Source organism: Petromyzon marinus, chromosome 47 (genome assembly GCF_048934315.1).
Source record: "Petromyzon marinus isolate PM22_M1 ecotype Great Lakes invasive population chromosome 47, UKy_Petmar_22M1.pri1.0, whole genome shotgun sequence".
Taxonomy (NCBI): domain Eukaryota; kingdom Metazoa; phylum Chordata; class Hyperoartia; order Petromyzontiformes; family Petromyzontidae; genus Petromyzon; species Petromyzon marinus.
The window spans coordinates 7,700,626-7,726,662 of record NC_133713.1 but is presented as its reverse complement, the minus strand read 5'-3'; the positions used below and the strand labels follow the sequence as shown (position 1 = coordinate 7,726,662).

Genomic DNA, 26,037 nt, shown 5'->3' with positions numbered 1-26,037 from the left:
AACCTGGAGAGGTTTCTCATGTGCTAATTTGGCTCTTGTAAATGAAGTGTCACTGGCATTGCCAAGGGTCGATACCGAGACTCAAAAAAATACTGAAAAACACCCCTTGCGAACTGAATTTGGCAGCTATGATTTACCCCGAGAATTTACCCGCGTTTCGCAAGGGGCTTACGTGCCTGACTGACCTGCCTTGACATTGATGACCTCACCAAGATAAGAGTAAATCCTGTCTTTCAAGAGCAAGGCGGCTTAGATAAAAGACGTAAGCTGCTAACACCCCCCCCCCCCTGTGCTCACCACCCCTACCCCTGTAAACCCGCTTTGCCACACGATGGGCGTGCAAGTAATCGCTAATTGTGAGCTACCCGCTTGTATTTTTTTCTAGAAAAGTGTTCCTTGTAAACTTTTCCCGTTTGCCCTTTTAAACTTTTTGAGAAGGAGTCCTGCAAGTCGTAAATTGCGTGCGGGCGTCTTTGTGTGCCACGGCTCTCTCGTTAAGCGCTGGTGTTTTATGTGCTCGTATTTTTTCACAAAAGGGAGTTGGGCGGCAGCTAGAGAGGAAAAAAAAGGAATCTCCTGTCACGGTTTGAAGTTTTGCTGCTTTGCCGGAAAACAGGAAGATCTAGCGGTGAGAAGCTATCCGAAAACACAGCGGACATGCGACATTAGTTAGAGACTGAAGCCGCAGCTTTGTCATGCAGTCTGCTTAGGACACACGCAATAATCGCCCCCAGTCCCTGTGCAGCGGTAAGGTGACTCGGCACCAGCCTTCTGCTGGTAGGTATTAGTGTGCCAGTAGGGAGCGATGATTGTTACGTGTAATTCCAAATAGAGTTATTTTCGGGTTCGTTTTTCAAGTTTGGCCCGAGATGCATTCTCTCACACCCTTGACATTAGCACCGGCTGCGAGCCCGGTCCAGCTCATAACCGCTTTCCTGTTCCGGTGAAGTGGTTAAGAGCGCAAACGGTTCAGCGTTAATTTTATTTTGAGAGGCATTGCACCGCTGTTTTTTTAAACACATTGTACTCGCCGCAGAGAATTGTAGTGACACGACCACACTCTATGATAGCTGGCGCCCAACTGTGCCACGCCCTCCCGCATGGTCTATTACGTTCCAATGACGTACATTTTGATGACGTACACGTACGGCGGTGCGCGCAGCAGACGCGTACGTCACCGGAATGGAATGAGGTTAAGCTTGCAGCTCAGTTGGAGAAGCGTGCTCATTGGTTCGGTTTTGGAACTCCCATGGGATCGTTCGGGCCTGAGCGCGACCACGGCGGGAAAACTGCGCCTCGCACCAGCACTGTCCCAACGCGGGGTTCCCGCTGATCCACGGAAACGACGTGATGACCCGTGTCGCCGCTGCTCCCTGGTCCATCCTCAAAACTCCCCCCCCACCCGCCTGCCAGTGACGCCGAACGCTCGTCGCGAAGTCGGAACGCGAGCTGCCATCGAGCGACGCAGCAGAGCGACGTTACGTCTTCGCGCACCGCCGTCTCTCTCCCCGCCACGCCGCGTGAATCTTTTTTTTGCACGGGGTGGCACGTTGCGGTCGGCGACTCCTTCGCTACAACTGGCGGGCATCGTCAGGCACGAGTGTCGGTGACGCAGCTGCGAGGGCGGTAAATCACGGCGCCGGCCGCGAGTGGAAGCTTCGCTTGCAGCTGAGTGCGGTATTTTTCCTCATTGTAATTCATTGGAGTATAAGTGCGGCGTAAAGCGAACGAGCGAGCGAGGGTGTAGTTTGTTTGAGTTTGTTTTGACACGTCTGCAGATTACGGACACAAAGCTGTCACTGTGAAAATAATTTTCGGGTTTATGTACGCGTCCCAGGAATCAAGAAAATAAAAAGCACAACTTGCCTGGTTTAAAAAAAAAAATTCCTAACGGTTTGTTGAATACATTTTTGCAAGTGTAATTGGGATTAACGAGTGTAATTTACACATTCAGAATTATTCAATGCAATATTTCGACCTGAGCTGAACTGAATTGTTGACTCAAAAGTGTTAATTTTAAAGCAATTTTGCATTTTGTGTGCGCATTAATATTCTTTGCATCTCGTATTCGCTCGTATATATTGCTTGACTTTCATTTGAACATTAATTTAGTTCGCTCGTGTTCATACAAGTGTGCAATTCGTCTGTGATGGAACTACAAACAGCCTTATTAGAAGGGCACACGAGACAGGATTTTTGTGTGTAATTGGCTCAATTCCATAGTTGCCAAAGTTCACTTGCCTTCCCCTGGTTGCCAGCCATCCCTTACAATGGGAGGAGGCCTTTGCCAGGACCCTGTCCGGGATTTCCACGCAATGCGTTATTGGGCTTCGCGGGCAGCCAGAGAAGTCCCCTGGCTGTGAGACGATCATTATCGGGACCTGACGGCCGAAGATGGATTTGTTCACGGATTGTTCACGGATTGTTCACGGATTGTTCACGGGCGCATGTCGCCACGGCGCCCGATTAGCGGAGCGCGGATATCCAGGGGGCCGCGCTGACGTAGTCCAGCTGCCCATCCGCTGAGCAACTTTTCGAGCGAACTTGATGGGATACTTGTGGGAATGCAGGTGCTGTAGGCTTGGACTGCGAGTTGGCCGGGAGGTGGAAGTGTTGTGATGGATTCCTCTATCTGCGTGGAGATTTGATGGGTTTTCCTCCGTTACGTGTGTTTGTACGTTGAACCTCTTTCGCAGCGTACGTAGCCAACCATGCTAATTGGAGGCGTGGGGGAAGGACAACAAAAGCACGATATCCTCCCGCATGAAGCTAAAATCACTCCTTTAATGGGATTCGCAAATGCATGACCCTCCTGAAAAAATAGTCTTCAGACTCGGGATCAAGAAGAATGACTGCGTTGTCGTCGACGCTTCTCTTCAAACGTCGCCGGGTGGCATTTCTGGGGAAACAATTCTGAATTCTGTCGCTGCAATAAAATTCCCGCGTGTTACCATTACACACCCAATGTCCTTCCGACGATCGCCCCTGCGGGAAAGTAATATCTCGATCTACTGTGGAGGCAGTGCAGTAGTCGCTCGGCAGGGGGGGAGGGGTCTCGGCTGGCCTCGGCCTCGTTGTTGTCGCGCGCCCACGACGGGGTCTCTCGGACCCGCAGCGCGGGGCGGGGATCGGGCGTCGCCGTCGCCGCACGTCGTCTTAGTCGTCGTTGCGCGTGGCTCCCGCGAGGTCGCAGACCCAAAGTTGACAGGCTCTCTCGTGGCTGCGCAGGCGTGAACATACGGGCTGTGCCTGTTCGCTCGGTGTTGTGCGCGGATGCAAATGCCGGCTTGCATGCCCGCCCACCTTGCCAGCCTCCCCGCCCGTCTTCCCACCACCCCCTGCCACACCCCCCCCCCACCCCACATCCGTCCACCACATGAAAGGGTCAATAAAATGGGGTTTGCAGCAGCTCGCCCGTTTCTGCATTCGCTCGCTCACGCAGAACTGCAGCATGGGTGTGGCTCTGAATTTTCAGGGTATCCGGTTACCGCGTAGCCTTGGGCACATTGCAGCAATGCCTTTTCTTTCACAGGGTGTTCTGATTGTTTACTTTCATGATAAAATCCATCCGTCGATTTTGGGTTTCGTGTTCAGCCGTCCGTGCGGCTCGGGCCCGACCCGTCGCTCCGATTGACTCGTCGAGACGAGCGACGGGTGTTTCGATCCCCCGGTGGGTTTTGGCCCCGTTTAGACAGCCCCAGTGGTTGAGCACGTGTTGCCGCCACCCGTCGCCGCTGTTGCTGCATTGGCAGCTCAGCACTGTATAGGTAAACACGGAGTGCGGATTATTCGCCGGCTGGACACGCCTTCCGAGAGACGGGCCGTAGAGAAGCGGCTTACATAATGCGCCGTCGCCTGCAAGGTCATCGTAAAAACGTCGGCGCACGCCAGCGCACGTTGCGTAATGAGCGCGTCGAGCCTCTGTTTCGCTTTAGAGACGAGCAGCAAGGGCCCCTTCTCCACCGCCGTCTTTGGAGCGGGCATCGAAACAACGCCAATGTCGGTTTTTCTAAAGCCAGCGAAGGAGAGTTCTTCGAGAAAACGAATAATTGACTCGTCGGGTTGTAATTGGAATTTACTGCGGTGTGTTTTTAAATCCCATCCAGGGCTAGGTCAAATCACATTACACCCCGAGTTGTTTTTTTTTTTTACAAAATAAAATAACTATGCGCATTCGACTGACATAGATGTGAGACAATAACCATCAAAATGCGGTGGACTATGCCAGCCATGGAGGTTGTTTGACCATGCTTCTCCACGCTGGTCAAATGCGGGGTTGGTGAAGTGGAGTCAACTAATTGAGATATCCCCTCGCCACCGATGTTAGCTGTGTCCGGGGATCGAACTCGGGCCATTGGGCTTTATAACACGCCGCGCTAACCCATGTTGCCACAACCGCATCCCAATTAAGACCATTACAAAAAGTCAAACAAATGGAACTGATCAGCTTTTAAAGCGTTACAGTCACAATGACCAAGCAGTGAGTCCAGGCGCCCACTGAGACTTGGAAGCACTGTCATAACCTTCACACAATCGGAGAGTTGTAGGGCTCTCTTGCATTTGCGAGGGGTGAAGGCGGGTGGGCGATAAGCACCAATTCCCAAGTTTGTATTTACCCGAGACACGAGTCAAGAACCTCGGAACATATCCTATACAGTGCGTGGATTTACTTGTGAATTGAAACAAACCTATACCGCCCACCGCACAACAACAACACCCACGGAGCGGCGGTGAGCCCCTTCCTGCTTGCTCTATTGTGACCAAGAACACCTTTGTGTGTTGATGAATGTGAAACGTTTTTCCAGCCTGCTCACGTGTTGTTGTTGTTGGTGGACTTTCTCGTAATTTTACACAACACTGTTGGATTTGAATAACCACGAACGCACACCCTCCCTTCGCCCCTTCCCACTCCACCTCTTGGTTTTTTACACGATAAAAAATTTAAGGAAATAACTTTGTACGTTAATGAACCACGGACAATAGACAGAAACTGCAAGCACACAACGAACGATATGTACGTTTATTGGTTATTGCCTGTATGATTTATGAGCAAGTTTCACGTATTTAAAACAAAAGTTAATAAACTGTTTAAGGATGGAGCGGTGGCACAGTGGTTAGCGCATCGCACTGTGAACTCATCAACTCGAATTTCGGTTCCCGGCCAAGGCTGAAATTTGTTCAGAGTGATATCTGTACCGGTCCTGGGGGGGCCCTCCTTCACCAACCTGCAGTGTCAGGTATGGTAAAGCATGGTCAAACAAGCCTCGTGATCAACGCAGTGTGGGAAAACTTTCGTCCAGCAGCGGATTGGCAAACGGCTATGATTTATAAACAGGCTCGGTGGTAATTTCACAGTCAACGGTTCAAAAGCAACCACACACACCTCCGATTATTAGCACGGTTGGCTACGTACGGTGCGAAAAGAAGTTCTACACACGTGCATGTAACCCGCCCTGGCCAGCATGGCGACGAAATCTGGCGACCAAGTGTAACGCCACTAGAATCGGACACGACGCCCTGAAAGATAGCGCGCACACACCCACACCCGCGCACACCTATGCGTACGCGTGCGTGCGATCGCGGCCCTTTGCGGACGCACTTTGCCACCCGAGCCAGCTCCACACTGCCGAGTTCCCTTTGAAACGTGAACCGCAAAAGGCAGGTCACAAGAGCGCTCGCTCGTGGAAAACTGGAGTCCGGAGCGACCGTCGTGCGATGTGACGTGGTTTCCATGGGGATCTCCGTCATCGTGGGGTAGTGGACGGCGATCCGCTCTTTCTGAGATGGTTGGAAAGTCGATTTTTTTAATGCGCCCAGAAATCTGCTGCAGTGCAGCGATGAATTGTTTGGAATTTTCCACAATGCCTTTCCAGTAGAAATGACATGATGCATCTTCAACGGAGGGGTTTATGACCGGCTGGGAGTGGTGGAGCCAGCTGCCTCTGGCTTGCCCGGCTGCCAGAATCCACACTTGGCCTTCTTATTGAAGCTGCGAGTGGAAAATTGTAATCATGTGTGAACACGTTTGCTCACGGTTTTTGTACTTTTTTGTTAATCGTCCACATTTCCTACCTAATTGCGTGTGCGCGTGCACGTGTGTGTTCGTACTAAATCGCGCTTGAGTTAATTTCGAGGCTGTGTGCTTACATAAACATCCGCGAGACCTGCCGCATGGTAATGCAGGTGGAGGTGGAATTATGCAGGAACCGTAAATAATTTAACAAACTCGCATCAATTACTTGAACAATTTTTGTAATTAGACTGGTGGAAAAAAACCCCTACTGTTTACCTCAATTAAAATGCTCCTCAGGAACTGTTAAAAGTATAACATCACTAATTTGAAACTGCTCTCAAGGAGGTCAAAGCGATGCAGTAATTATATTTTATGATTTCACAAAAGGGTCTTCCACGTGACAACATTGCAGGCCCCTGTTTCTCAAACGCAACAAAGCATTTTTTGTTACTTGAAGTCCAACCCGTGTGACCCTTTTCACATGTTTATGAATCTGAAAATTACGTGATATCTCTCCTGCGGAGTGCAGTCGTGTTTACTTTGATTGCTTTGAGATCTTTATATATGTAGAAGTATAATTATTTTTAAAAGAAAAAAATTGTACAGCATTGGGGAAATATCCCAAATCTTTTGCTATTTTATTGTTATGATGATAAATTCCCAAACCTGGTCCGAGTAAAAAAAAATGGTTTGGGTGCTTATAGCAAGCTGTCAGTCGTTATACATTTACAGTTTTATTCACCGTTGTAATGTGATTTAACAATACTATTTTGGGCTTTAAAAAATAGTTTTTAATGTATATACTGTCACTGCTTTAACTGCGAGGGCCCTCTGCCTTTGGCACAAGGATCCTTGTTAAGGTTCATTTCACAAATATTCTGTACGTCATGACATTGTCTCAAGGTAATTTGAGATCATCCACAATGGATGAAACGTGTCACTTGTTCAGTGGCATCTGAGTGATGGATGTTGAATTTATTGCATGCCGTACGTATCCAGTCGGAAGTGCGGGGAAGGACAAATTGTTTCCATTGTGCCATCTGTCTGTCTTCAAAGTAACGGATCCATGGCATGTAGTGTTGCATCGTTTCATCCGTTAAAATCTGATGTCTTGTTCATGATACATGTATGCACGTTTAAGAACCAGTTTATCATTTGTGCAATTTACGGGACTACGTAGTAGGCAGCAGAGGGCAGTGCAGAACATTCCATTGTTGTACTGCACTTCCATGCTTCCACATCTCTGCTCTCCACCTTCACCCCCCCGCTCACTAACGTGGTGAGGTTCAAATAGGCCACTTGGCCAGTACGGCATGGGAGAGCCCTCATCCAGCAGTGGATTGACAAAAGATCTGTACGTGCACATGTGTGCATACACAGTCAAATGCTTTAGCGACTGTCTCAGTGCCCGTTGTCATGTCGGGTCCATTTTTATTTGTGACAGTTGTTGAGCTAAGACGCAAAGGGAAAAGCCTCTAGCGGCCAGCAACAAACAACAAGATCAATGTGTATATATAATGTATATGAGTTGAAACGCTTCTTGAAGTGATCAAAGTTATAAGAGCTTGGGGAAAGTAGCTATGGGAGGGAATTCCAGATTTGGAGCAGTGCAAGGGCAGAATCCGACAGAGAAGTGTTTGTGACCTGCAGTGCGGTGATCAAACACGTTTGTGGGTGAGCCGAAACGGTCAGTCTCAAAGACGAAACCCTCAACATCGGCGGAGGAATCGATTGGTGAATTTCACGGGGAAGAGTAACCACGGTTTTAGCGATAGACGAGTGATGAGGAGACGACAGGCCACCTATGAGCGAGTGACTGGAGTGAATGATCGAGTTCCGTCTCATCAATGAAACCGGACTGCTTTTACTCAGAATTTCAGTTCAGAAAGTTCGTGGGAAGTGAAAGCGGTTATTTTACCGTTGGCGTCGTCGCTGTTACCCCGCCCCGCCAATCCCCCCCGCAGGATCGCTGCACTCGCGAGAACTGCAAGTACCTGCACCCACCGGCACACCTCAAGACGCAGCTCGAGATCAACGGACGCAACAACCTGATCCAGCAGAAGAATGCTGCCATGCTGGCGCACCAGATGCAGTTTGCGGCTGTGGCCGGGGTGCTGCCCGGCTCGCAGCTCCCGCCCGTGGTGAGTCCTCGGCGAATGGAACACCGCCGTGCAGTACATCGCCGCGTGTCATTAGTCGGTTTCGGCTCTCGCCAGAACGCCCCTCCCAACCTTCATACAACTCCCTTACGTGCCACAGCGACAACTCCGTACAGGCTACAGCAGCATTCCCCATTGGGCCACAGCAACAATTCCTTCCATATGGGCCACCGCAGCAATTCCCTACAGGCCATAGCAGCAATTCCCTATGCACCTCAGGAAGAGTTCCCAACGGGTCACAGGACGCGTGCAGGGAATTGCTTATATCAGAAATATGATGAGTCATGCAGTCCTAACATCCCTAAATAGAACCACAGAGCTTTGGCAAATGTTGGTGCCGGTTCTGGCAGCCTTTCCGCTTGTGTGGTTCCCGCGGTGGAGCGTAGCTTAATCGATCTCGTGCGTGTCCCAGTGATGCTTATTATGGGTAAATAGACGCAGTTTCGACGGGGAGGAAGATTAGCTCTGGCTGGGTTAGAATGCCAAGCGGGGTGGTTTTACGTGCGAAAGACGGAGAGGAATTATCTGCGAGTGCCGGTGTCCGCGTAGTTGAGGATGGTATTCTTGGTGGGCGACTACTCCCCCACTCCTCCCTCCAGCAGCAGAGATAAAACACAATATCACGTGTAGAGCTGACCTTGCCACGTGACATATCATGTGACCTCGCCTCTGCCGCCCCCGCCACTTTTTCAGTGTGGTTTATCACGCGCAGGGCACAGCTTAGACTCAACGCCAGAGGTCACATTTACGCAAGTTTCTAGTTTCTGTTAAAGTCCCATTGAATGTTCATCATTGTGTGTTACCTAGTACAGAATTAGTGTTGTGACTATTAAATGGAATTGAGTTGATTTTATATAGAACATGTATTCTTTGTGTGTCAAGTGTCGCCCCCTAGTGTGGCATTCCTCGGCTACAGCATCCCGTTGCTTGTCCATGCTGCTGTTAGCATAAGTAATATACGCACGTTAAGCTAAAACTGTAGGCTTAATACAATCATGCATTCTCTTTGAACAGAATATTATTGCGCAAAGTATGACATTAGGTTTGGAACAGATAGGGGAAGGGGGGAGCAGGGGGAATTATATTAATTCACTGTTTTATTTTATTAGTGAACAATATGCATGAATAATACGTACGTTGTTCTGTTATAATAAGTCGATTGACTCCTACCCCCTGTCCATAGGGGTTTCCAGTGGGGGGGGGGGGGCTGGAGGGGCTTAGGATTGAGTCTCTTGTCCACCCCTCCCAGTCTGCCAAGTTTGGAGGAAAATAACAATCCCCTCTACTCCCTCAGCAGTGGCACCATCTATACAGCACTGGTGGGGAGGACTGTGGGAGGCCTGCGACAAAACTGTGGAACCTCTCTGCCCGTAACCCTGCGCTAGCGGTAGGGAGCGGGGGGGAGGGGTGTAACGACGGGAGAGGAAAAAGTGTGTGCCTCTCTTGTGTGTCTGACGTGGCGAGTGGTGGCGCAGCGGTTCGCGAGCTATGCTCGAGAACCTTCGGCCCGCGTTCGATTCCCGGTCACGGTGAGATCCGGCGGTGGTTACCTGTACCAGGCCTGGGTCGCTCCCGTGGGTTTGACTGAACGCTTACAATGACCACCTGGTGCGGTGTGTAAACATCAGCACTGGGGAGACGAAGGTGGCAGGGTGGGGTGCCGGCCGCGCAACCTCCTCCCGTGCGTGCATCTTCGTCATGCTCGTAATCATGTAATATTTATGCTGTGCCTCTCATGCAGTACACCGCGGCCTTCAGAGGCACTTGTTAACAGCACTTGAAAGAGCGTTTTAGCTCAATCAATGGGCTCTACACGGGTAATCAAATAATTAAAGATAAAGATCATGAGAATAAGAAGCACTTGCCTCAACAGCTCGTGTAGGCTACGCGGAGGGGGGGGGAGGGGGGAGATGCTTGTCTTTGCGTACGTGGGCGTCGGAGGGGAAACGCCGATGCCTTGCAAAAGTTTGGAAAGCGACAGCGGCTCGCGACGGTGCGCGCGGAGAGCCACACGTCAGCGCGCCCGCCTGTCAACAGGGAAGGAGGGGGAGGGGATGCCCGTGACCCTACAGCCGTGGCTAATTGGCCTGGATCCCTGCACCCCAGACACAGCCTCAGTTGGGTGGCAGTGTTGTGGGTGGCACGGCCGCTGGTGGTGGGGTGGCGGCGGCGGCCTTGTGGCACGTGGTTGGGGAGGCCCTCATCCTCTTTAACAGAGCGGAGGAGACCTGGGGCGAGTCTCGCACGTCCCCCTTCCCACCATAACGGGGGACCTGAGGAGAAAACAAATTTACTTGCCGCTTTGTAATTTTTTTTTCTAAAATTGCAAAGATAAAATGATAAAAATCCTCCTGTCTTAATGCAGGAACTGTCAATGTTTAATGCTGCCTGTAACAGGTCACACACACTTAGCCCAAACTTTTTTGATGGCGTACGCTCGCGGGCACTCGTTGAAATTGCAAAAGTTATGGATAGCTTCTGAATGGGCACCTTCGTTAATACAGGAGAACCCCTCTTACCGACGGTAATTGGTTCCACGAAACCGGCCGTTAAGTGATTTGGTCGTCAAGCGAGTATAGGAAATACACGTTAAAGGCTCTATTTGTTCCGATAGCATTGAAAGTTACCCTTTTTCACCAAAAAAACATACTTTATACTATTTAAACAATGGATATGAATACATAAAGATACTAACAACATTATAAACACAATATTTAAAGGAAATGGTTAATACATTCATTAAATTCTATTTACTGTACCTACAACAGCCTGTCGTTAACAGGGGAATGGTTGGAAAGTGAACACATTGGGCTCTATGGAGGCCCATCCTTAAGCGATTATGCGTTAAGAGGGGTTCTCCTGTAAGTGCTTCATGCTCACTTGTGTGTGTGGCTGTTTTTACTCGCAGAACTTTGAATCATCGGGCGGTAGCGGTGTGGGGACAGGGGGTTGGGGAGAGTGGGGGGGGCGGCCAGGTGGCAGTGGGAGTTTAGGGGATCAGGTTATTCTTACAGAACTCACCAGCATAGACATTAGAACACCATTCCAGTGCCCAGAACTCATCTTGTGCTTTCTTATTGTTTGCATATGTATTAAGTGAACATTCACATCTAGTCATAGGGGCTCTGGTTTTTTTAAACAACATTTTTTTGTATTTTATCAGGTGAGGTCCACTGAGCTTTCTAGGTGTTTTTCAGAAGCGACCTGGCCACAAATGATAGCTCAACGAAATGGTTTATCACGTGTGAATTTATAGCAGCCAAATACTCTGAAACGCACGTTGAATCTAAATGTGGAGGGAAAAAACCGGAGGACCCGCAGTAAGATCCACGGGGAGAGAGAGAGAGAAATGTTACGGTCGGGATCGAACCCACGACCTCCTGCATAGCAGGCGAGGTAGGTTACCATCTTCGAGCCACTGTGGCTCCCCTTCTGCCCCTGCCCCAGCTAGCGGTGTAGGGGGTTTCGGGGGCCGTGTTTGCACGAGGCTCTCAATAACGCAACCCCCCTCCACTTAGCTGTGCTCAAAGAATTGCGTTCGATTCCAGCGGCACCTTTGCTGTTGCAGCACCATCTGCTCGAGTTGAGGTTGAACTTCTCTTGAGACCCGTTGCTCTAGAGGTGCTCTGTGGATGATAATGCATTTACTGTGTAATACGCAATGTAGTTTAGGGCCTTTTTATCAGTTATCACTGCTTAATGAAGGCCTCCTCCGCACGTTCTAATCATGGGGGTTGCTTGACCATACTTCACCATGCTGGACAGTGCGAGTTGGTGAAAGGAAGTGTCCATGACTAGTTCAGGTCTTACTTAACATCATCGGTGTTAGCCGTGGCCAGGGATCAAACTCAGGTGGCCGGGTCCGTAACGCAGTTCACTAACCCACCACGCGCCACCGTTTTTGCATGGGCATTGCGAATGTGCAGCCAATGTAACAATTTTTAGAAGACAAATTTGTTTTTGCCCTGAAATCGTTCTCTCACCAAAATGAAATAACTGTCCACTGACCCATGAGCCTTCGAGAGGGTTGTTTCCCAGTAGCGTGCATTGATTTAAGCAAGGAAACCGCTGGACTGGTTTGACTTTCTCTTTATTGAATCTTCTTGCTTGAGTAAATATAAATATGATTTTGTTTTTTCACTTAATTTGGTTTCGTGGCTACTCTAACAACTTAAAGCAACCATTACGACTGCCATGCGGTGGACACCTCTGTGAGCAGCGTGTGTCCGCGGATGTGTGCCCTCAATTGCGCGGACTAAAGGGATCACGTGAACGGATTTTAAAAGACGTTTTGCGATATCTGCTTCCGCGGGCTGTTCTTTAACACGGGGCAATGCAGTCTTCTGAGCGTTCCAAACACACGTTCCATCCCCTAAATCTGGGAGCGCAATTAAAATAAATGGCGCAAACGGTGTGCGCGTACCCCCAACGGGTAAGCACGTGTTCGTGCATGTTTGTGCATGCATGTAGTATGAGCATGCTTACGTGTGTGCGTGCGTTTGCAGGGAGCATTTCCGCAGCTGTTCAGCGCATTGTGCTGCCAACCCGGCCACCCGAGTTTTATTCCCGTTCACGGCCAACACCAGTGATGGCGATTATCTGAACCCGGTCCTGGACCTCCCCTATGTCGACTCGGCCTCAAATTAGTACCTGGTGCGGTGCGTAAACATCGCCACAGGGTAGACAAAGGCAGCCGGGCGCGGTGCTGGCCACCCACCCCCTCGTGTACCATAACAGCCTTAATAGGTGTGCTACTCGCTAACAGCATTTGCCACGACGGTCTTTTAAAGGCTATGGGGGTGGGAAATCTTTGTGCACATCAGATGCAGATGTTCCCGGTGTCGCCGGGGCTTCCGACGACGCAGTCCGCGGCGTCGTCGCCCTTCAACCCCTACTTGGCGCCCGTGTCTCCGGCCATGAGCCTCGTGTCGGCCACCGACCTCTCGCTGGGAAACCCCGTGCTGCTGTCGGGCAGTCCCACGGTCCCCAGCGGGCCCGTCAACTCGGGGCCCTCCAACCAGGCGCAGCAGGCCAGCGGGAGCAAGTTGGTGCGTGCCGACCGCCTCGAGGTGAGGGAGGCCGCCACGGTCTGCGGGTGGTCGCTTCTGAAAGATAAGCTAATACCTCGGTGGGCTTTGCCTGCTAGGATGGGGTGGGCTCGGGGAGGGGGGGTTGATTTAGTTTTATTTGTATGTTTTTGGATGATTTGTATGCCTTTGCTGTGCTTTGAACTGCAAGTCACGTTTTTTTAATGTTTTGTTTGTTACATTCTTACTGGACCTATGTGAAAAAGAGCATTATTGCTCATCGGATTCCTCCAGTATAAATAAATATTCTGATGACTGTGTGGTCATAGCCATTGTCATGACCATGCTCCTGCTCCTTTTGTTTTATTAGAAATTTTGCTCAAATGCGCCTCTGACCAAATGACCCAGGGTGAACCTCAGTTTTTCACGTTGGCGTCCGTACCTCTTTGTATCCGTTGTGTCACCAATATCCATAGAGGTGGTTTTTGGGTTAGATCGCGTAAATATCAATGTGTCGTTAAACCCGCCACCACCCGACACGGCCAAATAGTAAGGTTTGTCACGTAAACAAAACGTGTCAATTCGCTACTAGTAACGCACACCGGTGTGTTGAAGAGTACTCGCATTGTGTGCTGGAGAATATGTGAATTGTACTCTCCAACACACCGATCTGCTGTTATAGTAATGAATTGGCAGTTTTTGTTTACGTGACAAACCTTGCTAATTGGCTGCGTCAGGTGGTGGCGGGTTTAACGACACATTTATACGTCTTCGTATCCATCGGTTACATTCGTTTCTATCCCTGCAGACGGCAACACGTTTAGAAGCTAAATGCCAATTGTTTACATTCACAATTCCCCCATGGGCCATTCCCTACGGGCGACGTTTAGAATTCATAAGAAGTCCTGCGTACTCTGACCCCGGCTCGCTTAAAAATAGTTTTAAAAATGAGCCCAGACTTGGCTGTGATAGTCGACCACCATGTCAGGTTTCCATAGGCAGCTGTGCTAAGTGGTGGTCAGGAGTGCAGAAAAGCCTTTGTACTGCAATTCTATTCTCCCACGTGTGTATTCTTCACCTTCAATTAGCAATGTGGTGAAGTATGGTCAAATAACCCATATGAACCCCGATCCCCCCCCATGGCGTGGGAAGGCCCTCATTCGGCAGTGAGTTGACAAAAGGGCTGTACATTGTCCACGTGTTTAAAATTCATGCACCTTCTCTATCTGGAGGCAATTCAGCAGTGAGAATCCACCGTTGAGGCTGCATAAATCGATTGAATTGACACGATTCAGGGTCACGATTTCATGCGGTAACTTTATCACTTTAGGTTCACAGTGGTTTGTGTTGTTACTGCATCCTGTTTTTGTCCATCTCGCTCTGGTACAGCTTCACGCAATCGCTTAATTTGCCACATTACCACGTAATGTCCTTATCGTTTGCCACAAATAGCAAATAATTAACCTTTGCGCGCGTGATCCGTACGCATGAATCGCGAGCGTAGAAATCCAATTTAATTGGCGAATCGACGCGTCATTGCATGCCTATAGTTCTCGTTCACAGCATTTAATCGTTCGTTGCTTTGTTTTTTTTTCGGCGACGGCTCACATTATAGACTCCTTGCACAACTCGCAATGGCTGTGGCGCACGCCCTAGGTTATGTTCGCTCGCCTAATGATCTACGGTTGTTAATATTTGCTGGCGCGGCGCTTGTTTGTGAGCCTCTGCTTTCACGACAGGAGCTGGTGGGGGGGATGGGGGGCGCATCTGTGGGACGACACCCAGCAAGGGGCGTGGGGGCGGTCGCGATGTCCTATCGCCAGCGTTATTTTCGTCTCCGGCAAACATAACATTGGGTCCCGGCGGGCTGTGGGCTTATGCTGGTGTAGTTAGATGGCCATTAAGTTGATTGACTGAGCCTTCTTTGTCGGCCTAGGCGAGGGATTCTCTCCCCCCTCCTCATGTAGGAAAGTGTGCTACGACTGAAATGCACCGCTGTTTGGAGTGCGCTCGTTTAATTAAATAGTTTTCTAATTAACTTTTTGTTGTTAAATAGTCACGTTGGAGGTTTGTTTTTCTCTTCCCATTTGAGCAAACCTTCTTTGTCGTATAACGGTAACACTTGCACACCTGCGAGAGGTGGCTTCTGTAGGCCTTGTGTTTAATTTTCACCACGGTGGTGAGATGTTAACTACCTCGCCTGTTATACAGGAGGACGTGGGTTCGACCCCGACCGTGACGCCTGTGGTTGTTTTGGAGTTTGCATGTTCTCTCCGTGGTCGCGTGGATGAATTTTTCTCCGGTTTTTCCCGCCACATGTAGAATCAATATGCTCTCCGTTTATTTGGCTGCTATAAATGTCCACGTGATGATGAGCCACTTCCTTGAATTATCATTTGTGGCCAGGTCGCTTTTGAAAAAGAGCTATATAGCTCAGTGGGCCTTACCTGGTAAAATAAAAGTTTATTTTTTTATTTTTAGTGGGCATTGGTGTTACCTCTGCTTCCTTACATTTCTGCTCTCCAGCCAGACCATGAATCTGATAAAACCTCACAGTCAGCACCGGCTTTAATGCCAAGTGATTGTCAACCAATCTCCAACATCTACAACCCACTTGGTTGGCGTGTACATATACTCGTGTCACCCATTTGTCAGTCTACTTCTCGATGAGGTCTTACCTGCACAAGTGGGGGGGGGGGGGGACCATACTTCACCCTGTTGCTCAGTGTGGTTTTGTTAAGGCGGGGAGCATAGCACAGCACGGCAGTCTATGTTGTAGCTCCGCAGGTGGCATGCTCATGAAAATGAGTGAACCTGTACAACCGGAAGAGAGGAAAAAAAAATGTGGCTGCAATTCTCGAGAGCCCAGTGACGGTTACTGGCCTCTGCGTGTGCGTCCACGCTGCCTCTGCGAGCGTGCGTGCGTCCGTGCATGCGTGCGTGCGAGCTTGGTGTGTGCTTGCTAAGGGGGTCTTGGCGATCATTGCCGTGTGACCCAACTGCTGAGTGCGTGTAATACGATTGAGGAGATCGGCGCCCGCGTGCGCCAAATTTAGGCGGCGAGTGGCACTGAGCACCTCATTACTCTTGCCACCTGGCTGCTTACGCCGCGATAACCTTTCAAAGCTGTATGGGTAACCTTTAATTACTCTACCCCCTGTTGGCGGGCCTGGCTAGCTATAAAAGCATGAAAGCAATTAATAGTACATGTTTTCCGAGATGATCCGTTGTGTTTTTATACATGTGTGCGCGCGTGTGTGTGTGTGGCTAATGTTAGGTAGCGACAGTGCTGTGGTCTAGCTTGCGGCGTTCCGGACTCATTGACCTGAGTTTGAATCTGACGCATGGGGTCACTTGGGAGATGTTGGCAGCTGGAAGAAGTTGTGGTGATCACATGACCCTCGCCCCCCCCCCAATTTTTTATTCGCGGTGACTTTGAGGAGGCCCCAAAAATACCCAGCGGCTCGCAACGCGCAGCAACCGTGCAAAAAAATAAGCGTCGATATTATCTTGAATTTAGCAAGGTTATAAGAACGTAGGCAAAAATGACGACAATTCCAAAGTTGACCAATGTGTGGATAGAAGTGGACCGAAAAGTCTACGGTGGTTGAAGACCGCATCGACGAGATGGAACGGGATGGACGAGATGAAAAGCCCATCTGATAAACAAGCGATCTGAGAAGAAGAATCGTTGATTGAGTTAAGTTAATGCGACTTGTGCGCTGGTCTGGCTTTAATAGGTGCTCACGGACAGTACTCTAGAGGATGTTCGATATATGTATTTGTCTCTGAGTGGCTACGCAGTATCAGTGGAATTCAAAATGGAATCAGTTTTTTCCTTTCCCAGAAATGCCCAGTGATTTTTTTTCTCTCGATTGTGTGGCAGTCTCAGTCCAAATTCCAAATCGACTGCAACGGAGCTGCAAAATTTACCACATTCAGGCCTGGCGATTTGACACCGCCGGCTGCCATGGCTGACCCAGCTCACCCCCCAGCCTGCTGGAGGGCTGTGAGACTGGGTCGCGAAAATGCAGTGTATAAATACCACGGCGGCGATAGGAAAACACCGCCGCGCTGCTTGGGCCGCACACGAGAAATGTGCGGCAGCAGCACAAGTCCCATCGTGCACGCCACCCATGGGTATGTGCACACGAAGATATCTGATAAGCCAGCTGAGAGAACAAAGCACAGAAATTGATGCGCTTTTCACTGGAGCCCTTTCTAACGAGAGGCGGTGGAGGCAAGCGACGTTACCCCGCCGGACCCCCAAGTGAAACTCGCCTCCACACCCATCTTCCCCTTCACGTTCACCCATTTGGTGGTGTTGACAAACATCAGCCAACACCGGGTTGGAGAATTAGCTATCTCCCCGTGTAAATGGGCACAGAGCAAACTATAACAATTCATATTTTAGGCAAGGCCCCACTGAGCTATCTAGCTCTTTTTCGGAAGTGACTTGTCGGCAAATGATAGTTCAGCAATGTGGATTATCACGTGGACATTTGTAGCAGCCAAATACTCTGAACGCGCGATGTTGATTCTAAATGTGGAGGGAAAATCCCGGAGGACCCGGAGAAAAATCCACGCGACCCGCGGGGAGAGAGACACGCAAACTCCAAATATACAGCAGGCGTCAGGGTCGGGATCGAGACCACGACCTCCTGCATACAAGGCGAGGCAGTTAACATCTTGCCACGACAGCGCCCGCCTCCTCGCGGGAGCGGTCGGGCCCAATTCTTGGCCTACGTGTCACCTTTTCATAGTGACTTTCGTTCCTGCCTTGCTGCCGACACGGAAGCCTTGCTGCTTGAGCCGTCCTTGCTCCCGACCGCTGTTTTGTCTACGATGGCAGCCGCGGTAAATTAAGAGCGAGAGGTGTTTTTATTATGATGATATTTATTTATTATAATAATATATATTTTCTACTAACGTGACAGCAACGGCGGTGCGGGGTGTAGCCTTCGCGTGTCACGTTTGCAATGCAAGCCGGCTGTATTTTCACAAGACGAGCGCCCGTGGCAGGGAAGGGGAGGCAGAGTAATGGGGGGGGGGAGGGTGATTTGCAGTACCAGGCTCAGCAGTCTCACGAGGTTGCCAAATGCTATGTGTGGTTGTGCTGCTAGCTCCCAGCTAGCCGTTAAAGGGCAGGGTGCATATCGCATGTTACGTTTATGTCTATAGCCTACCGTTTGGCACCTGTTTATCACAAACACCACATGCGGACATTGGAGGGGATTTAGTATCGGTTAGCACAGCCGACGGATAATGAGAAAACGAAAACACGTGAATCATTGAGATGTCGTGGGAATTAAAAAAAAAGTTTGGCACTGACACGGTGGGGCAGCGGCGGCGGGGCATCGGTTAGCGAAACCCCTCCGTGAGCATCAAAATCCCATCGCCATATTTGATGAGTTGGGGAAAATGTTCATCCTACCATGATGCTCATTGTGCACATAAGTCGGCCCCTTTTGTCAATCCACTGCTGGAAGAGAAGCCGGTCCTCGCCATGCGAGTTTTGTGGGTTCTTCAACCATACTTCGCCACGCTTGTCAGTGCGGGGTGGGTGAAGGCTGGCAGCATGGATGTGTCAACGTAGAAGTACAGCATCAGCAACGGATTTAGCCCACCGTCACCTAGTCTCACAGGAGCCTATAAAAACCTGTTTTATGCATGTGGTGGTCGCCCATGCAAGCACAATCCAGGCTCAACCCCACGTGGCTTCTGAACTCGGAGGAAATCAGGTGTATTCCGGGTGATTTTGTGACGGGCAGACTTGTTCTTCCACTTGCTTGCAAACGCGACTGACGAGCGATTTGAGCGAGCGCGCCGATTTTAACCCCTCCGGCATGGCGCTCCGTCCCCCCCTGGGGGTGGTGGTTTGGCGGTGGGCCCGCAGGTGTGCCGCGAGTTCCAGCGCGGCAACTGCAGCCGCGGAGAGAGCGAGTGCCGCTTCGCGCACCCGGCCGAGAGCACGGCGGTGGACTCGGCAGACAACACGGTGACCGTGTGCATGGACCACGTGAAGGGCCGTTGCTCGCGTGACAAGTGCAAGTACTTCCACCCGCCGCTGCACCTGCAGGCGAAGCTCAAGGCCAGCCAGCAGGCAGCGCAGCAGCACCAGCATCAGCACCAGCACCAGGCGGCGGCGGCGGCCGCGGCTCAGGCAGCCGCAGCGGCGATGGTGAGTGCTTTCCTTTCCTCCTCCTCCTCCTCCTCCTCCCTTCTCCTCGCTGTCGTCCTCCTCGACCAGCACGTCGTCACCGAAAGCGCGGACGCGTTGCCGCCGGGGGGAGCCAAGCGGATGCACGGCGGAACTCCGGCAGCGGTCGTGGCCGCGGCCGTTGCCGCGTTCGTTCGGTGTGGTCACGTTGCAGCTTTCGCGTTGGGCGTGAGACGCCGTGTTAAAAAGTCTCCGAATGCGACATTTTTACAGGGAACGTAAGGAATGGCAGGTATTGGCATTATGAATGACATTATGAATGGCAAGTAGCGCGTTCTTTGGGATTTGGTGTTTATATTGTTTGAAAGTGTATCTCGCGAAGTATGAGAAACATACACAACAGCCTTATGCATCTAGTAATCGCAATTCACAAGTTTTACATTGCATTGTCGACAATTGGCGGTTGATATGCATAGCTTTGTGCGCACAGTACGAGTAGCACATATTATAAATTATAATTTAAATGTAATACAAATTAAGAAAATCCCATCCACTGCTAGATTAAGGCCAGTCCACATGATGTGGATCATGCGGGGTTGTTTGACTATGCTTCACTACCCTGGTCAATGCAGTTGTTAGTGAGTGGGGGCCTTTAGTTTCTTCAGATATAACTCGCCACTGATGTTACTCCTGGCCGGGAATCAAACTCTGCTCCACCGGCCGTGTACTGTTTATATGTAAGATTATTATGAAAAGACTAAAAGTTTTTTTTTCATTGTGCACTTGCTCATTTTCGTATTCCTTTTTACAAACTCATTTTAGTTTTTCAATGTGTAGTTTTATCTCAGTGTAAATAAATACTAATTAGACGTATATGAATAATTGGTCCAAATTAATAATTGGTAAAAATGTTTGGCATAACAAATGACCACATTTGTGTGATGCAATTTTGTATGGACGACGTTATATTAAAAATGAATTACCGTTATTAATTATTCTTGAGTAATTTCTTTAGGTGATCGCAACAACATGATCCTGGCCACTAGGCGGCCTTCCATTGATAGAAATTCTAACAATTCATTTCGTGGAGCTGTTCCGACACGAATTTTTTTTTTACTTTCACACCATCGTATCATTAAAACTATAGCCTTAGTATATCCGCAAAGTGGAAATCAGTGGCTGCGTTAAAATTGGCTCGTAACCAATTGCCGTGGCTCACTTAACGGTCCACGTTGTAAATGCTCGTCAAGACGTCTGTGAGTTCAGTCAGAATCCGGGTGACAAGAAACTCATACGGATGGGCGTCGAGCAAACCCCCAAGTCTGTTGTTAACAAAATCACTTCACGTTCTCAGTTTCCCTGCCACTTTTCTTTTGAGCCCCATTTGGTGGCATTTTTAAAGTGACATATGGGCTGAACACAGTGGCGGAGCTAGGATTTTCAGCCCTGGGTGACATTCAACAAATTTTAATTTCAAGAATGATTAGAGAGTCAGGCTGTTGAACTAGTCGCCATCGGTTGGCGACACACTCTGACAATGCGGTTGCACGGAGTCCGCCAGACCGAGTGTCGTACACTTATACGCAGAATGTTTCAGATTTTCTCTTTTTTTTCGGGGGTGACAATTGTCTACTCTGTCACCCCCCTGGCTCCGCCCCTGCCTGTACATGCGAGCATGCACTGTCATTTTAAATCAATCCCGTATATATGTTGCTGTGATCTGTACAGCGTTTATTGCATCCTGGGATTGGTTAGAAATAAAAAAAAAACCTTTAGCATTCAACTATAAAAAAAACGGTTAAAAACTTTCCATCCTTTCATGCAATATATGTTTGCGCACGCAATTGTATGCTCTTGTACTTGTGAACATAAATGTGGCACTGATGTATCACACGTTCAATAAAGTAGCCGGTGCTTCTATGAACTTGTTATTAAATTGGCTAAGATGCTGACCTGTTACCTGCCAACGAACTAGCTAAAGTAGGTGCAACATTTGAAGATGGGTACTGCATACTCGAGAGGTCTAAATCAAGGGCTGCGGTATTTTGATGCAATGCTCGCTCGCTACTGAACCGGGGTTTCATTTCAGCCGGGGTCTGTCCGGATTGGTAACCCAGAAAATGTTTCCTCACCCAGCACACCACATCTAGTATTCCTCTCGCGATGGCGGTGGCTGTCGTGAAAGATGGCAAGCAGCTTGGGGATACCTTTATTCACCAATGGAATGATCATGGCTTGTTAAAAAGCTTGCTAAAAAACTGATAGCAATGGAACGCAGGCTTGGCTCAAGCTGCTCATTTGCTTGAGAGACAGCGTCTTGAAGACAGAGAAACAACAATAAGCCAGAAGACAAGGGTCAGGAGTGGTGATTACTGTGACGACCGGTGAAGCTGGATCTCAGGAGATGTCCTCGGCCCACTGTGCATGTCATCTCTGTTGAAGGGTGCGTATCGTTGGTCTTGTTAAGTCACAAGCAAACTCTCACGAACCAAACAACCGTTTAAGATGCCGAAGGATCACTGACTCTCGATGCTCCTTGGGGACGGACTGCATGATGATCATGGCTGATGATGATGACTGTGGCTCCTAGTGACATTCCACCCACTCCAATCTACCAGTGACCCTGAAAATATTTTTGTGAGAAATTAAGCCCTGGGCATGAGTGACTGCGAGCCGCAAGCGTCGGTGACGAGCGCCGGCATGACTCAGAACAGATGTGCGGGGATCATGCGGGAGAGAGGAATCTGGCTGGAGAGACGAGAGTGAGTCACGCGCAGCACGTCCGAGGATCGAGAATATTCGTGGCGCTGCCGCCATTGCAGCAGCGGTGGCATACGCCCCCAAAAGGAGGCCTGGGCTCACAGCACGCCGAGCGGTTCAATAACAGGGCGCACATTTTCTCTTTTCACACAGCGCCACGTTAAAGCGGCAAAGCAGTCAATTAGGCAGCCACTACCACCGCCACCCTACGTGCCATGTTTACAAATTATTGCGTGTTTTTTTGTTTAAAAAAAAAATTGCACGCCGCATATTTTTTCGGTTGCGCGAACATGAAGTTGAATATGAATGTGTTTTAATATTAATGAAAAAGTCATGTTTCCTTCGTGGTCAATGTCAAGAGGTGATCATCACCGCTGATGTTGATGCTACCTCGCCATTGGTTCCTTCTACGAGATCTTGCAGTTTTTTGCTCTGTCAACACCCAGTCTCCAAGGTCTGCTCCTACAGTGTCCCCCATTCTTCTTGGGACACCCCTTTATATGCCGTTTTTGAGCATTTGACAGTCATTTTGGGATTGTCGGCTTTTTCACAGCTGGTTTGGCTGTGGCATCCCATTAAACATTGGAGAAAACCAGTCTCATTCACCCACCAAGAAAAAAATAATAATGCCAAAGTCTACAATGCATTGTCCTACTTGGCTTTCAATTGTCCTAGTATGTACAGCGGTTAAAACTAGTTATTCAAAGTGGCTTGCGCATAAGTGAGAATAGGGACGTAGTTTACAGCTTTGGTTATTTGGCCAATCTGCAGAATACCGGAAGTTGTGAGAAGGAAATTAAGAAACAATTTGCAGTATGTGCGTTGAACTTATTTCTGCACAATACGTGGCCAACCACACTAATCAGAAGTGCAGGGGAAGGGCAACAAACTAAACACAAAAAGCAGTTTGAAAGAAGTCAGTTTACAATCTAGATTTAACAGGTTGAGATGATAGGATCACATCAACCAATTTGAAAGAGGTCAACTCGACTGTTAATGTGTGCATTGGAGGCAAGGGTGGGTATCGTCTTTGGTTAATATTTCGGTCGGAGAGATAAGACTTCAAGAAACTCGCTGGAAAGAAGCTGCTGGCGAATGCACGTGCATGCGGAGGATGTGAAGAACTCATTGGGATGAAAGGGTTAGCAACTTCGAATTTCGGGGTAGTGACGTGGCAACAAAAAGTGCCTTCGTAATGAGGTGGAGAAAGAGGTTGTTGATGGGTGGGAACACGTGTCCAGGGTGGAAGAAGGCGGGAAAGTAACCGAGGCATTCATCATGCATAGTCAGCGAAGGACCGTTGCGCCAATCGTGTGACCTCTTGCGACAGTATTCGCATAAAATATTCTTGCTGCTACACACCGGCGTCTCGACTGATTTGTTTGATTCACGGATCACGAGGGAAGGCGGAGGCAGGGTGACCACACGGGCGGCGTAATTTCTTTGAGGGTTGCAGTTCTCACTTTTGGACGTCAACCAGTTACTGAGACAGCGGGCATTGGAGTGATACCCAGAGGGGGAAGGCCAAAAAAGCCAGACGGTCGGGATACTTTATGAGCAGACCTTTAAAGTTTGGTGGTGACTTAGCTACTAGGGGGTCAAGCGGTAGGTAGCAAGTGATGGTGCGATGACATGGACACCCTTGGCCACAATGACCTCAGCTTGAAGCTGGACACGAACCGCGCGGATGTCACGTGGGGCTGTCGGTGTTGTTTGCCAGCAATTGGAACGTGTTCATAGCACCGGTGAAAGCCTTTGCATTCTAAATGCCATTTGCCTGGTGCTTGCGTTTTGCGCAAAACTATGGCCCAGCAGCCATAGAGATTCTTCACCTTTGAAAAGTTTTGCACGGCACACCGCTGCATCTTAATGCTTTGTTTCGGAAGGTTTTGTTCCAGACGGTGGTGTGGTGAGGGCCCGTGTTTTTGTTCTGCCTTGCTTGGCAATTTCCTTTTAAAGACAACTTCGTGTGCATTTTGTTACAAAGAGAAGTCTAGGCTTTCTCATTAATGCATTGAAAAAGTGTTTTTTTCATCTGCAACTCTTCCGATGGCATGCAGCCATTACAATAACACAAATTACCACAAATATGGCATTTCAACAAAAATAAGCGTACATTAATTGATGTACATATGTAAAACATACATTTTTCAGCCCTTTGTCAATCCGCTGCTGGATGAAGGCCTCCCCCACACTGTGCCGGTCATGAGGGCTGTTTGACTGTACTTCACCATGCTGGTTGGTGAAAGGAATGCCCAGAACTATTTGGGCATTACTCGCCACCACTGATGTCCGGGATCTGGGTTTATAGCGCAGTGCGTGAACCACTTCACCACTGCTCCCGCCATGTATAAATAAATTACACATTTAAACCATAAAAAAATATGTAACTTTTGGTAAGATTAGAATTTCACGTTTAAATTTAAATATATATTTAGTTTAAATGTATTTTTTACATTTGATAAATGCTGAATTATATGTGAGAATATATTTCAAAAAATTCGTCTGGCACTATGTTATCACGCTTTCACAATAGTATTTATTTTACTCCGACATTTTCAAGCATGCACCTTATGAAGCCAAAGTCACTCGATTTACACGGGAAAGTGGATTAAAAACATTTATGAAGAGTATTTTTCACACTGGGTTAAAATGCAAGAGTTTGGTTTTTCATTGAGACTACCCCCAAGCCACAGAATACAAATGATTCTGTCTGACAGACATGGCTCCTAATTTATTTATTTCACAGCCTTTCTCTTTGTTATGTTTTGTCAAATAACGGAGAAAAGGCCCTTCTCCTGACAACACTTCCTGTACCTCCCTGCCTTTCCTCCTCTCCCACTCCAAACATGAGCTCACCGTTTCCAAAGGAGTCGCTCATTAAAAAAAATGCGTATGCATACACGAAGGGTGGCAGAAGAGGTCGTGGAAATTATACCCGGGGAGATGTGAACTGCTTGCTAAAAATTGTGGAGATAAGTCGCACGTACCACCAGGTGAAATTTCCAGGGGAAAGTGTTATGAATTCCCACATGTATAATACATGTACATGTGTACTGTTTATGTGTGTGTGTGTGCGCGCGAGTACACTCGTGTTTTGGGATGTACCGATTTCATCCCCGCCCACGGCTATTCCAACAATTGTCACGATCCTTAGCCGCGATTCAGTTCAAAACTCGTTTGTCCATTCTTGCTTTTGGAGCGCATGTCGCGGCCACTAGTGGCTGCTACAGGGATCACGTGACCCCATTACAGTGTCGGAAGTGGTGTCGGCACGCGTGTGTCTGCAGGCACGGGAGCCCATTTGGCAGAGCCCCCCCGGTGTTTATGGCTACTCACACAGAACCCCCCCCCACAACCCACCATCACTGCCCGTAGTTCGCTGCCAATTGCTTACCTTGCTATGCCATACCTGGCCACATATCCAGCCATGCCGTACCCGGCCTGCCTGGCAGAGAGGGCCCCCCCCCCTCAGTGTTGATGGATGCTCTTCGCCTGCATTTCAATTTCATCTTTGCTGCGTTCAGAGAAGTGCACCTTTGACTGCTTTATAATTTTATTCTTGAATAATTTCATTCAATTCCTACTTCCTGTAGTTGACGGGAAAGAGAAGAAAAAAAATCTCTTTGGCCGGAAAGTGGGGGTGCAGTTTTCGAAACAAAACGTAATGATAATAAACATTGCAAAGGGGCTTTGCTTTGTACGCGTTTTGTGCACAACAGAAAGTCCCGACATGCTTTGCATGTGAAGATGATAGCGCCCTTCTTGTGCCACTTCAGAGCGCAACCTATACAGCAACCACCGGCTCAAGAGTTGAGTGTTGTGTGACCTTTATATTTTAGGTGCCAGTAATAGGACAACGAGGCAGTGTGGAAGGGCTTTCATAGCTTGATGGGGCGCAAGGCATGCTGGGATTTC

At 49.0% G+C, this 26,037-nt stretch overlaps 1 protein-coding gene across 35 annotated transcripts in view; it reads left to right on the top strand.

Annotated features, from left to right (window-relative positions):
* The window catches only part of MBNL1 (muscleblind like splicing regulator 1), a 165,772-nt gene that overhangs the window by 100,404 nt on the left and 39,331 nt on the right, over window positions 1–26,037 (top strand). For 33 of the 35 annotated variants that reach the window (XR_012947045.1, XR_012947044.1, XR_012947043.1 and 30 more), the window contains 4 exons: window positions 7,978–8,154; window positions 9,467–9,559; window positions 12,996–13,241; window positions 19,096–19,380. Coding sequence is in view for 30 of the 35 variants with exons in the window: in XM_076074339.1 (XP_075930454.1) it covers window positions 7,978–8,154; window positions 9,467–9,559; window positions 12,996–13,241; window positions 19,096–19,380 (801 nt within the window). In the remaining 5 variants the exon portion in view is untranslated. The remainder of the gene's footprint in view (window positions 1–7,977; window positions 8,155–9,466; window positions 9,560–12,995; window positions 13,242–19,095; window positions 19,381–26,037) is intronic. The other 2 variants (XM_076074340.1, XM_076074347.1) reach the window with 2 other exon arrangements.